The 14,860-nt window shown below is 41.5% G+C and overlaps 1 protein-coding gene across 4 annotated transcripts in view; it reads right to left on the reverse strand.

Moving 5' to 3' along the window:
• Positions 1-14,860, reverse strand: part of SERPINI1 (serpin family I member 1) — a 118,746-nt gene that overhangs the window by 16,172 nt on the left and 87,714 nt on the right. For all 4 annotated transcript variants that reach the window (XM_029615007.1, XM_029615008.1, XM_029615005.1 and 1 more), the window contains one exon: positions 2,462-2,559. In XM_029615007.1, coding sequence (XP_029470867.1) covers positions 2,462-2,559 — 98 coding nt within the window. The remainder of the gene's footprint in view (positions 1-2,461; positions 2,560-14,860) is intronic.

A 14,860-nucleotide genomic window follows, 5' to 3' on the forward strand; every position in this document is an offset into this window, starting at 1 on the left:
CTGTGTTCTTGCTGAGTGTTGTCACAGAGGGTCAGCTGCTGAGTGACAAGTAGGGAGGAGGAGTGAGGAAGTAGTCTTTTCTCCACAATTTTCACAACCAATGAGCTGAGGGTGTAGAGGGGGCTGCTGCTGCTGCAGGAGAGCAGGCACACTTCCACACACTGACTGCCATCCCTGTAGTGGGCTGTCTTCGGGATCTGGATGGTACCTGTATGGTCAAATCCTTACCTTATACATATTATACTGACACCCAAGCCATTGCAGTACAGGGGTGGCAGGCAGTCTGTGGAAGTGTGCTTGCTCCCCTGCAGCAGCTGTAGCCGTCTAGGCTCTCAGCTCTTTGCCTGTGGACATTGTGAAGAAAAAGACTACTACCCTCACTCTTCCTCCTTACTTGTCACAGCAGCTGACAGTGTCACAACACCCAGCAAGAACACAGCCTATGAGCTTTCACGTACCATTTCTGTGACGACACAAATAAGGGGGCCAAATATCAAGTGTTGTGTGATAATGACTAACCTCCCCTTAAACACCACACAAGCTCTGCAGGTACACAATTTGTGTTGGCCAGCAAGCTACTGTCCATGTCACATACAGGTCCATGTAAGCCGAAGTGAGCTAACAGTATGGTGTGTGAAGAAGGCAACAGGCTATAATGAAGGTCCCCAGTAATGAGCTTCTTTACTGCTGGCTGTCTTCCTTAGAACCATACACTGAGCATTCACTTGTATGGTTTCTCACATCCAAAATATTGTTATATCCAATATAAAATATAAAATATAATAATATAATAAATATAATATAATATAAAATATATATAAAATATAAAATATTGTTATATCCAATATCCAAAATAAAATCACATTTCTCACATCCAAAATATTGTTATAATATTTGTTAAGTTTCATACTATATTTGTTCTTGTATTGGGAAATGTTCTTTACTTTGTTACTCTCTGCCTTTACTCACATTGTTAATTGTAAACTGGGTTGATGTGATTCCTATCATGAAACTCGGTATAATAAAAATAATAAATAAATAAATAAATAAATGGTGCAGGCCATAGTCTTGCCTGCTAGATAAGTGCCAAGTTTGAATGTGCCAGGGCATTCTAGCATGCAAGGTCAAGTGGAGGCCAAACCTTGTACCTTCTGAACCATTAACAATAAAACCACACAATGAAAGGAGAGAAACCGTAAGTTTATTTTTCAAAACAGTCACCACTTTATTAGCAGACATCTAATGCACTGTTTGAAATAAAAAGTCTATGACTTAGTTAATCACATTCTGCAAGGACAAGATAGCAAATAGCACAACACATTGTAAATTTCATGAACTGCACATTCTGTGTACACCTGTACATAAATAATTAGAAATGGCCGGATTTACTCGCGCGCCTATTTTGCATAGGCCGCCGGCACGCGCACAGCCCCGGGATGCGCGTAAGTCCCGGGGCTTCGTAAAAGGGGCAGGAGGGGGCTTGTCCGGGGGCGTGTCCATGGGTCAGGGGGCGGTTCGGGGTGGGACCGGGGGGTGTGGCGCTGGCCCGGGGGCGTGGTTGAGGCCTCCGGACCAGCCCCCGGGTCAGGTGATGGCCCGGAGGCAGATTTACACCTGCTTTCGGCGTAAATCTGCCAACAAAGGTGGGGGGGGGGGGGGGTAGAAAGAAAGTTCCCTCCGAGTCCGCTCCGATTTCGGAGCGGCCTCTGAGGGAACAGGCAGCGCGCGCCGGGCTCGGCGCGCGCAATTTGCACAAATGTGCACCCCCTTGCGCGTGCCGACCCCGGATTTTATAAGATTTGCGCGGCTACGCCTGGTGAGCGAACAAAAGTACGCGCTTGCGTAAATTTATAAAATCTACCCCATTGTGTTGACATGGAAAACTTATTAGTAACTCAGGCCCTTAATTCCAATTTCATGCAGGTCCCCACCAGTCCCTCGCTCACCCACTCCTCACACCATCACTCTCTCAAGCCCCTTCCATCCCCAGCAAGCCGTTCTCCCACAACCAGCCAACCCCACTACCAGTCAAGTCAACACTTCTTCCCACCCCTTTCCTCTCTCCAGCTAGCCTGCACATTGCACCCCCCACCCAGTTAGCCTTCCTCGCCCCAGCCAGCATCCCCAAACTCCAACTAGTTACATCTCTCCTGCCCCTCTCCTTCCAGCTGCTGCAGTGTAATTTTGCACGCGCAGATTTACAAGCATACTTTCAAAACACAAAAGTGTGTGTATATCTTGGTCCCGCTCCAACTCCATCCCCTGGAACACTTATTTAATATGCATATAAAAGTTCATGCAAAACCATGTGATGTACGCATACCGGCCAGGGCAATTTTCAGAGCTACTTATACACGCACATTTTAGGGCCTCTGATAATTATGCATGCTATTTAAACTTTAAAATAATACTAAAATCAATCGCTACAATGTACTTTTTTTTTTTTTTTTTAAAGCCTTACCAGATATTGCAGAGAGATCGGCATTTCTGTCGAAAACTTCTCTGATCCCAAAACTCCTCAAAACTTCTTTCAGATCCATACTTTGTTCTACTTTGAACCTAAGAACATATTAAATAGAGAGAAAACAATGAACCTACCAAACTTCATTTCAATATATATATTTCTCTATTTAAAGACAGAGAACCAACCTTTCTTTTCAGACCAAGAACGAACACACAATGAAGAGGGTATCAGAACCCAAAAAAAAAAAAGACCATAACAGAATATACAAATCAAAGAAACAATATCCTCCATTTCCAACAGTCTTCCCAGACCTTATAACGTTTCAATATATTTAAAACATTTATAGGCTGTGCGGTCCAATGTTGTCAGTGGCTTATAACACACTTGAACAAATCTGTTGAAGTTGACAATCTGTTCATATTGTAAGATCTCTTATTTACAAGCCAGTATACCAGTGCAGAATGGAGAGCCCTTACATACTTGAAAGAGACTGTTAAATGTAATCAGAGTTCAAACTTGAAAGCTTCCTTAAGGAAATTAATTTTAGTTGCTTCTTAAAGGTGGTAGAGTAAGGCTCTTTCTGCAGCTACTCAGGAAGAGAGTCCACATTAAGGGCCCAGCTCACAGCCTTTCAGGAAACTCCACAAGCCTAAATGACCATGTGGTTGGAACATCAAGACGAGAGCAGCCAACGGATCTTAGCTCCTTGACTCATCTAAGGTTTCAGGAGGGAGCCAATATCTATTAGCTTATCATTACCAAGAGCTTTGTGTAATAAAAGCTCTTTGTGTAATAAAAGCTCTTTGTGTAATAAAAGCTTTTAAAAAAAGTTAGCTTCCACTGGACCAGGAAGCCAGTGGAGGGTGTGCAATACAGGCATGATGTGGTAACTATGGGTGGAGCCAATCAATACCAACACTGCTGTTTTTGGATCTTCTGTAGTGCTTGAAAGGTGGGGAAAAAAAAGGCTCAGATAAGGAGATACAATAATTAAGTTTTGTGAGAATAAGTTATTGCAAGACTGTATGAAAATCTGTGGGATTTAGATAGGGTTTCAAACTTACATTAAGAGTTGCAATTTGAAGGTAGGACTTTTTACAACAAATTTAATTTGAATATGGAACAAGAGGTCTGATTTGAGTATTTCTAACCTGACCAGTAACGGGAACACTGCAATTATCAAACTGAAAAACCACTTGTGCAACTACTGGCGTTATTCATATAGCTCGATATCCTTGTTATATATTGGCAAAACCACACGTTCGATCTGTACCATAATCCAAGAGCATATGAGCTATGTATGCCGGGGAAGGAGGGAAGCACCGTTAGCTTCACATTGGAGTCCGTTAAATCGTACCCCTTGAGAACTTGAAATCTGCAGTTTTAGAAACCCTCAGAAAAGATCACTAGTTGGGGAGTTTTCACTTTTTCTAGTGCAACAGAAACAAAAGGTGGATTTTTAAATGGTAAAGCAATGCTGGATGGTTTAAATAAGGAAACTGAGTGGTAAGTATTTTATTAAAGTTTTTACAAAACGTTTTATTGAGACAGGTACATTTATTTTGGACACCGTGACATTTTTATTCTACGGTTTTTGATTGGCAGAAGAATATTTAAAAGCTATAATGTAACAACAATGCTTGCAGCAGCCATCTTTAACCATGAAACTGTTGTCCGGTTCTTAGAATGAGAATTTTTCATCTTTTTGTCTCTTTTTGAAAGTTGGTTTAGATTTGTATTTAACTTTTGTTTATGGTAAGTTTAGATGATATATATATGTGGCCCCTGATGCAGCCGCTGGTGCACTGAAACACTGCAGTGTTGAGCAGAGCAGTTTTTTTTTTTTTTTTTTAATCAAACTGCCCCCTGCCTCTCAGTTTGGGAAATGCTGTCATGTGAGAAACTATCATGGGTGGAAGTTGGAAGTTTGTTGGAAGTTTCTGAAATATGCCATATCGTCTGGTTAAGATAAGCTGTTTAAGTGTATAAAGGCAAACTATCTCACAAAAAAAAAAAAAAAAAAAAGGATCGAGTTAACAGTTTTCAAAAATCATATATAGGATGTGAGATGTTTAAATTTTATTTGCAACTCAAAATACTAAAAGTTAATGGCCGGATTTTAAAACCCTGGTGCGCGTAAATCCTGTGGTTTATGCGTGTGGCCGGGCCTTACGCACGCCGGGCCAATTTTCAAACGGACCCGGCCACGCGCGTAAACCCTGGTATGTGAGTAAGTGCTGGGGCCTGAAAAGGGGGTGGAGAGGGGAGGGTGGGCTGGAGGCACTGGTACAGCAGCCGTTTGCCACTGCGCTGAGGGAGCACGTGCGGGCTGGCGCGTGCAAGCTGCATCTGCTCAGAGGAGCAGCAACTTAAAAAAACCAAACAAAAAACAAACAACCGAAGGTAGGAAACATTTAGGGGGTGGGGAGGAGAGGGGAAGGGGAAGGGAGGTTAGGGTAGGTGGTAGGGAAGTTCCCTACCAGTCCACTCCTTAATTGGAGCGGACTGGGAGGGAACTAGGAAGGGCAGATTGTGTTGCCGCGCAAATTTAGCTCAACTGTGCACCCCCCTTGCGCACCCCACCCCTGATTTTATAACATGTGCACACGTTATAAAATTGCATATCCATGTGTGCACCGGGTAGCGTGCGCACATGGACGTGCGTGCGTATTTTTTTTTTTTTTTAAATCTACCCCTAACCTTTTGCTCTAAAGACTGCAACTCGAGACTAAATTGGAATTCAGGTTTTCACAAAATAACTGGTATATAATTATAAGTAACATAGTAAATGACAGCAGAAAAAGAACCAAGTGATCCATCCCAGTCTGCCCAGTAAGCTTTATTTATTCTTTTAATCTATTCTTATAATGTTAATATAGCAACTACGTTGCAGGCAGTTTGCTTTGGAAAAATAGCACTTTGCATGATACACGTTTAGATTCACATGAGAAGTAAGAGACAAGAATTTAGTTATACCCTGCCTTGTTTGTTACAAGAGAAACTGACTAATCTAGAAAGATCAACATTTATTCTCATAAGGCAATAAAGCTTATGTTAATGAAAACAAACAAACAAAAAAAAACACGCAACACTAGCTTATTAATACTGTCTCTTCTTTCAAAGATAGTTTGAATTAATTATCATAAAGTAGTAAATTATGACATGCATTATGTTACAGCATCAAAACAGATGGCAGTTTCTACTTACAGGCGAATTTTCAAAAGGAGTTACACACGTAAATGTGATATACTATTGTAGCAATTTTCAAAAGCCATTTACTCGAGTAAAATACATTAAGAATATGCCATACTGGGTCAGACCAAGGGTCCATCAAGCCCAGCATCCTGTTTCCAACAGTGGCCAATCCAGGCCACTGGTACTAATGCAAGTAAATCCTATGGGCAATTCAATGGCATATACTATAGCAATTTTCAAAAACCCACTTATTCCAGTAAATGTATTTACATGCGTAAAATCCAGTTTTACGCATGTAAATGCTTTTTAAAATCAGACCCCTGGTGTACAAAGTATCATGAGTAGAAACAAATGACGTATACTATTTGTACCTGCAAATATCTGTACTTACAATGATGCAAACTAATGTCCTTTTGAGGGGGAAAAGTGAAAGTTCTACAAGTTACTATGCCCATGCAAATACTATTTCATGAAATGTTTTCAGTTACTGGACAAAAGCAGAATGCACTGTAAAACAAAACCAGCAGAAGGTTTCATGCTTTGTGTAGTGGCAGCAGGAAAAGCTATTTTGGTGAAATGACTAAGGAGCCCATGCTGGTAGCTCGCTGGATTAAGATCTTGATTAATTTACTGGAAATGGAAAGGATTTATGGGAATTAAACATTTATAAGCAAAACCTTTTTTTGTAGCAGTTTGAGAGGTTCATAGATTTGCCCTCCTGGGTTCTCCAAGTGGCCATTCACCATACTTTTCCCTCTGGATGATACTGGGACGATGCAATAACTTGTGGGTTAAAAACTATGCGCTGAGTTTCAGTGCAGAGTTTTAAAAGCATAGGTTAAATTTTTTTTTTTTTAAACTCATGATGCAGTTTAAAAAAAAAAAAAAAAAAAGCAGACTGGAAAATGTGCTTACAAACCCCGGTTAAAATGTGCGTTCAGCAAAGGCTGAAAGCATATTTTAAACTTGTGGGAAGTCTCTCATAAGTGATTTATGCACACAAAACCTGCTTTCAGGGCAGAAAGTTTTTTGAGCTCATAAACCATATTTATGCATTGCATGTTCTCTGCACATAAATCCTGATTTCCATCCTGGTGTCTGAATGTCAGCTTTTGTCCATAGTCTGACACTAATATTGGAAACTTTACTCCATCTCTGACTAGGATGAAAACCCGAGTTCCTGGGCACTTCTCTGCATTAGGTGGGTGGGGGAGGGAAGAGAGAGTAGAGGTAATGCCTTCATTTGCATGAGATTTCCATAAGAGAGCAGTAAGCAGGATGCACGGTTTTATTCGCCTGTTTGTGTAGAAAACTCCTTTCTGCATTGGGAGTAATATATGCACATAAAAAAATGTGCATAACAGAAGATAAAAACTGCATTCTGCTGAATGCACCTTGTTGCATCTGCCCCACAGAGTATAATAAAGACTACCTCAGACTGAATTAACACTGTAATCAGAAATGTGAATGTATGAACAGATGTTTTAGCTCGTCACATTGTACATTGGCTTATTACAAAAAAAAACAGACTGTCATTTTCTGGAATATAAAATGTTTTTGTAAAAAGAACCTGTAGAAACAGGATTACACACAAATCCTCGAAAAACATATTACACTAATTCCTGTGTTTAAGCCAATAAAAATACTTCGAGGGACGGGAGTAAAAAAAAGCCATCACAAGCACAACTGTAGGCCAGGGCCACCTAAAGGAGTACAGTGAGCACTACTGGCACATGTAGGGCTACAGACATTACATGAAGAGATTTCCAAACAGGTTCTTGTATTTCTAAGCCTAAACTTACTAAGGAACATCAGCCTGAGCAGCCACTGAAAGCCTAGAAGCTAACAGTAAGAAAGTGTGCTTTTCCTCAACAGCAAGATAGATTCAATCCACAGCTAGAGGTTCAGCAGAGCTGGGGAAGGTCTTAATGGTGGGGCTTGAATTGTTACAGACACTTCAGAGACTTCAAAAGTATTAGGCCTTATTTTGTTCAGTAGCTTGGGAGAAATAGGATTTAGTACTGGCTGTCCAAGTGGGTGAACACATGGAGGCCTTCCTAAAGTCTCAGATTTATGTCCACTTGCTGATGGTTAACGTAGGACTTATATCAGCTTCCCACTTAAGCTGGTATCTGAATTCAAATGCTTCTGACTTGAAAGAAGTCAAACCTGAGAGTTCTCCACCATTGGCAGAAATGGTCTCAAAAGTGGTCAGGTTGGAGATACTGGAATACTGAGGCTGTGCCTTTAATCAAGCACAGCGCCAAGCTCAGCTTTTACCTAGAGACTTGTTCTTAATAAGGTCCTCCACAGAAAAGGACATTCTCACTAGTTAGCCAGGCAAAAACACAGCACATTCTCCAGGACTGGAAGACATTAGAGTTTGACAAATGAGAGGAGTCAGATCTGTGATTTTAGTCAGATCTCTATAAATAAGCTTTACAACCGGATTCATTCTAAATTTCCATACGAGACTGAGTGGGGAAAACCTGAGATGCCCAAGGTCATTGGGCGCCACATAGGACTTTTGTATCCCAATACAATATATGTTCTTATCTATTAATATTACAGTTTAATTCTCGCTAAAAATGTACAATCGCCAAGGAAAACAAACAAACAACATACGAGCACTGCTGCTCTCAGCATCCCAGTGGACAGTGTCTGCAGGCTACATTTCATAGCTTGCCAGCTTAAGGCCGGTCATAAAATATTTACGAAGTGTTTATTTAGTGCATTGGCAAAACCCTGCAGAGCACCTCTGAATCCCAACAGAAATCAACCACAGTGAACGTCTGCTGTTAATCTTTGCAATTTACCAAGGGTATCACTGCAACAAATTTCCAACTTGCTTTTCTGAATATGTATCAGTATGTCACAGAAATAGGAAAAAAAAGAGGGGAAACAGTAGGAGATGTAAGGAACAGATTTCTAGATTTTGATTAAAATCTCTTCCATCTGGCATATACTAAGCAGGTACAGTAAACAGAACTAGATTACCAGCTACTTAGCATAATCAAATCATTAATTTCCAGAAGTACATGGTTCACATTGTGGTTTTTTTTTTGTTTTTATGATGAGTATGACCCTGACAACACATTTCTCCTCTGAAGGTGCTGTTTAATTACCCCCTCCCTCCCCCCCCCAAAAAAAAAAAAATCCCAACCTTGATTTGATCACAGAACTTAATATTTTTCTGTATGCATAAACTACAGATACTGAAATTTACTTCATGAATTATCTGTTATACAAGCATCTATAAATGAGTAACTATTTTAAGATAAAATACAGGTCTAAAGAAAGACCGATACTCATTTATGATAAAACTACAATAGGCTAAGCATCTACATACTGTTCTGAAACAGCAGCATGTTCATTTAATATGTTGGAGAAAGGTAGAGAACTCAGCTTGCACGTCATCCCTCATTACTTGGTAATAAAAATGCAAAAATGTTCATATTTACAAGATAACACAGGGTCAAAAACTACACTAGCAAGGAAGAGATTAGGTAGAAAAAGGTAATATGCATTTTGCTTTGCGGTGGAAAAGCTGAGCCTTTATCCTTAATCCTCTCTAGACTAATGCTGTCAAGCACCATTTTATTTATGTACTGTTACAGCATTCTATGATACTAGCTGCGGGCTACAAATTATAGCACAATTTACAGTTATACTGTATAGTCTTCAGATTAGCTTGGGTACAGCCAGGAACAGAACTTCCATTCATAGTAAATGGAAGAATGCAGCAATCTCTCTCAAATGCATTAAGAGAAAAAAAAAATCCACTATGCTCCTTGAAGTCTATAAAATATTACCGATACTCATAGTCAACTGACAAATTTGTTCTGCACAACAAGCAAGCAGATTAATGGAGTGCCTCAGGGATCCATCCTGGGGCTGGCTCTGCTCAATATCTTTGTGAGCAATATCATGGAAAGGTTATAAGTGGAGAGCCCCATTTGGTTCTCTACTAGTTCAGGATTAAAACATGCATTTGGCATTCTGCACCTGATGAAGTGACTCTGTCCTTGAAAGCTCATGCCTCAATAAATTGGTTAGTCTATAAGATGCTACCTGCCTCTTGTCATTTTTGCTACACCAGACTAACACTGCTATCCCTCTGAAGATCTTAACCAAATGGTACAGGGTTTCTACTAAAAGTCATGTGAGATGAGGCTTATGCACCTAAAGAGATAGGGGAACATGACAGACATTTAAATACCTGAAAGATATATTAATGCACAAGTAGTAAAGCTCTTTCAATAGAAAGGAAGTTGTAGAACTTAGGGGGTCAAGATTTGAAGCTCCAAGAGGGTAGAATCAGGAATGTCAAATATTTTTTCACTGAATAGGTGGGGGGATGCCTGGAATCCCCCCTCCTAGAATGGGTGGTGGAAGCTAAAATTTTAAACAAACTTTATAACATTAAGGGATAAACCAAGGATTCTTACCTGAAAAAAATAAAGGGATATCAGAATCATGATCTAATGGCACCACAGATCATAGGGATGGCCAAGGTGTAACCTGCACAGAGCAGCAGTTACAATCCAAAAAAATATGGCAAGACTACATCGGGCTTTCCAAGAAGACAATGGAGAAACTTGCATGGAGTAACAGTGGTTAAAAATCAATGAGCATGGTGCTGCTGGATGGTTCGGTCAGAGGCTTTGTGGATTATTAGAAAACTTGGTGGGACATGGAAAGGGACGTGGGTGTTGATTTAGTGTTGGTCACAGAAGAAGATGGAGTGGGGAAGAATAGCCCAGTAGTTACGAGCAGCAGGGCTGTGAGCCAGGGAAGCCAGAGTTCAAGTACAGCTGCCATTCCTTGTGACCTGGGGCAAAACGCTTTACCCTCCATTGCCTCAGACACAAACTTGGGGCCTGATTTACTAAGACTTTTCCCCTATTCTGGGTCTATTGGGAAAAATGCTTAGTAAATGAGGCCCTCAAGATTGTAAGCCCTTTGGGGAAAGAGAAATACCTACAGGACCCGAATGGGACCCACTTTGAAAAATGTCTGAAAAGTGAAACAAATTAAAAAAAAACCAAAAAAAAAAAAAACCACACCTGAAGTGGTAAGCAGTGGTGGGAAAAGTGTTGAGGATGGGAATTTATTTATTTAGTAGTTTTTATATACCGATGAACGTTGGGAACATCTCATCGGTTCACAATAAACGAAATGCAGCGAAACGGGCTTTACAGTGAAACACAGAACTATGAGCATAAAATTTGTAATGTTATCTACCCAACTGGAGGAATTGTATCTGAGCACACTTGGACCAGGTTAGTAAATGATGGCAAAAAAGGACTACGTTACTATGGAAAAAATTGTTTGGAATTAAATGTTTGCACCCAAGTGCTTGTATAGATATGAGCAATTTACAAACTAAAACTAGTAAAAATCTAAATTTGTACTAGAATAGCAACCTTTAAACATTTGAAAATAACTTGCAGCTCTAGTTGCCCAAGATACTCATGGCATTTTTAAATATTTTCTCCATTGTTTGTGCCATTATGGACAAAATACCCAAAATGCCAGAGTAAAGTTGTTCATTGCTATAGGAAAATTGGTTCTTACCTGCTAATTTTCGTTCCTGAAGTACCACGGATCAGTCCAGACAAGTGGATTTATGCATTCCTACCAGCAGATGGAGGCAGAGAACAAAACTTTGAGGCACTGCTACATAACCGAGAGTGCCACCTGCAGTTGCTCAGTATTGACTCGTATCCAAGCCAAGATGTCCACCTTAAACCCCAATAAACCTTGGGTGGATAGAGACAAAGCTGGAGCCCCCTGCAAACTAGGCCCCCTTCATTTAACAAAACATATACCAACTGAGGGCCTTGAAGGGGGAGAGAAGGGAGCTCAGTCGGAGCCCTCCAAGCACTCGTGGTAAGCCCTGACTGAAATCAGCTGCTGCAGCTAGGGCTTCTGCAGAGAGACTGTCAGCTGGACTGGGGCTTTAAAACCCCGTGTATGGCTTAGACTGGCTTTGACTGTCTTCTGATTGCTGTATTTTATTTTGCAATTGTTTTGGGATATATGGGGCGCAAGAGGAAGGCCAAGATCATCACCTCCTCTCCAGCTACTTTAAGACTCGGTCCGATGGATGCTCATCTAAGTAGGCTCAACTTGCCAAGAGAGGACAGTGTTAGAGACATATTAGATGTCTCTTTAAGTCCTGGTGCTGGACCAACTCCTATACAGCCCCCAGGATTTACAGAGGAGGGCAATTCCATTGAAAATGAAGCAGCAAGTGTGAGTTTTGCAAATGTAGGTGAGTTATATGTAGATTCAGCAGCTTTACAACCCTTGAATATTCATCAACAGGGAGTAAATGGAAGCCCCTCTGAAAACATTGGTGGCATACAGGAGACTGCTGTAGATGCCACCAATGTTACTCTGGGTGACTTGTGGAGAATGCTGCAGAAACTAGATACTAATGTAACACAAATGAATTTATCCTTTTCAGCTATGGTAGGTGGAATTAGATCAATGATTAAAGATCAGGGGAAAAAATTAACTGAATTGGAATCTAAGGTAAATAGTTTATCATTGAAAATTCAGAACGCTCAAAGTGTTGAATCTAACTGTATTTCAGATAATACAGTGTTACATAATGAGATAGAGAATTTGGAGAATTGTTTAAAAGTTAAAAACTTGCGGTTTGTAAATTTTCCTTATACAAGACTTGTCTCCTTATGAGATGTTTGTAAAATATCTTAAGGAAAATTTAGCATATAAAGATAATGAGATTCCAATCATTTCTAAGATCTATTATTTTCCTCTCCAATTAAGAGACACTCCTGGGAATCAGGGAGACCCTACAATCCCCAGGAGTGTCTACTTTTTTGGAAGAATCTATTGACATCATAAATAAGAGAGCTACTCTTCTTGTATCTTTTTCCCTAGAAAAGGATAAAGAGTTTATTTTTGAAAAATCTCTAAAAAAAATAGGGAACTATTATTTTGTGGTAAAAAAAATGTATGTTTTTCCAGACGTTTCAAGGGCCACTCAGGTTCGCAGGAAACAGTTTTTGGTTTTGAAAAGTAAGACTATTGAATTGGGTGCAACTTTTTATTTAAGGTTCCCATGTAGATGTTTAGTCAATTATCAAGGCAAGAAATTTATTTTTAGTATGCCACAACATCTAGAAAGTTTTTTGAGAGATAAAGAGTTAAAGGAAAATCAGGTTGAAGCAGCAGAAACAGGTCTGTAAAAATAAAGATTTCTACCCCTCTCCTCGTTAATTGTATTATGTAAGTTTTTTTTTTACCGTATAAAGACCCTCATTTATTGGATAAACAAGCCGTTAAGCCCGTAACAACAGGCTACATTAAATTTTTTTTTTTGGTCCATTTCCTTTCCACCCTCCCCCCACCTCTCTCTCTCTCACCTCCCCCCACACCTCCCTCTCTCTCACCTCCCCCCACACCTCCCTCTCTCACCTCCCCCCCCACACCTCCCTCTCTCTCACCTCCCCCCACACCTCCCTCCCTCTCACCTCCCCCCACACCTCCCTCTCTCTCTTCCCTCCCCCCACCTCCCTCTCTCTCTTCCCCCCCCCACATCCCTCTCTCCCCTCCCACCTCACTCCCTCCCCCTCCCCTCCCACCTCACTCCCTCCCCCTCCCCTCCCACCTCACTCCCTCCACCTCTCCCTCCCACCTCACTCTCTCCCCCTCCCCTCCCACCTCACTCTCTCCCCCTCCCCTCCCACCTCACTCTCCTCCCAGCTCATCCACAACCGGCAGACAGGGGGTGTCCCTCCTGTGCGCGTGCCGCCGCCGTTACTGCTCCTCCCTGCCTCTCGCACGCTGCCGCCACTACTGCTCCTCCCTGCCTCTCTTTCGTGCGCGTCGCCGCCGCCGCCACTATTGCTCCTCCCTGCCTCTCGCGCGCTCGTCTTCGCCGCCACCGCTGCCGGTCCTGCTCCTAAGGAGCAGGCGCCATTTTTTTTCCTGACACGCTGCGCTCTGGCCGATGTGCGCGCATGCGCAGTAGAGCTGCTCTCTACTGCGCATTTGCGGCACGGTCAAGCTTCGTTTATTAGTATAGATGTGACAATCAAATTTACTTTTGACTGTATTAGTCTTCTTGTAATAAGTTTTCCTGTTTATTGCCTTTTTATGTTAATTTTATTTATTGTTTTGAATTTAAAAATTGAATAAAGTATAAATTATAAAAAAAAACAAACATATACCAACTATGTATAGTTTATTACTCTGATCAAATCAAATGCCAGTTCAATCAGCTTAGCCATAGCCAGAAGCGAGGAAGCTTTTCGCCAGAAGGGGCCAGGTCTCTGGACTGATCCGTGGTACTTTAGGAACAAAAATTAGCAGGTAAGAACCAATTTTCCTTTCTTGTTCGTACCCTGGATCAGTCCAGATGAGTGGGATGTACCCAAACCCCTCTATTCTGGGCGGAAACCCGAAAGACCCACGTGCAATACACTCTCCCTAAACATCACTTCCTCTGCAGCACGCACATCTAAGTGGTAATGTTTGGTGAAAATGTGAAGAGAAGACCATGTCGCTGCACGACAGATCTCCTATGGAGAAAGCAGTTGACACTCCGCCTCACAACCCTTCTGGCACCAGCCAGCCCGTGCAGATGTAAGCCAAAGTTATCATCTTTTAACCAGTGAGCAATCATGCCCTTGGAAGCTTTATTTCCCTTCATTGCTCCATTAAACAGACAAACAGATGATCCGATCTCTGAAAGGGATTTGTCACCTTGAGATACTGCAAAAGGATACAATGCACATCCAATAAGTGAAGTTCCCTAGCCACTGAATAATTAGCTGCCAAGTTCAAAAAGGTGAAAAGAGGACACTACCTTCGGCAAAAAGGAAGGAACCGTGCATAGAGAAACCCCATCATCCAAAAAACGGAGGAAAGGGTCCCTACACGACAAAATTCGCCTAGCTGAACAGATGGCCATCAGAAAAACAGTCCAGGATTAAATCCTTCAACGACACCCTTCACATTGGCTCAAAACGTGGCTCACACAGCACCTGAAGAACCAAATTCAAATTCCATGTTGGACAGATCTTCCACACCGGAGGACGCAGATGCTTCGCCCCTCTCAGGAAATGAGCCACATCTGGATGAGATGCCAACAGTCTTCCCTGAATCCTGCCACCTGGACCCGAAGGGAATTATATGCTAACCCTTTAGATAACCCACACTGCAGAA

This window comes from Rhinatrema bivittatum, chromosome 9, assembly GCF_901001135.1.
Source record: "Rhinatrema bivittatum chromosome 9, aRhiBiv1.1, whole genome shotgun sequence".
In the NCBI taxonomy this organism is placed as follows: Eukaryota; Metazoa; Chordata; class Amphibia; order Gymnophiona; family Rhinatrematidae; genus Rhinatrema; species Rhinatrema bivittatum.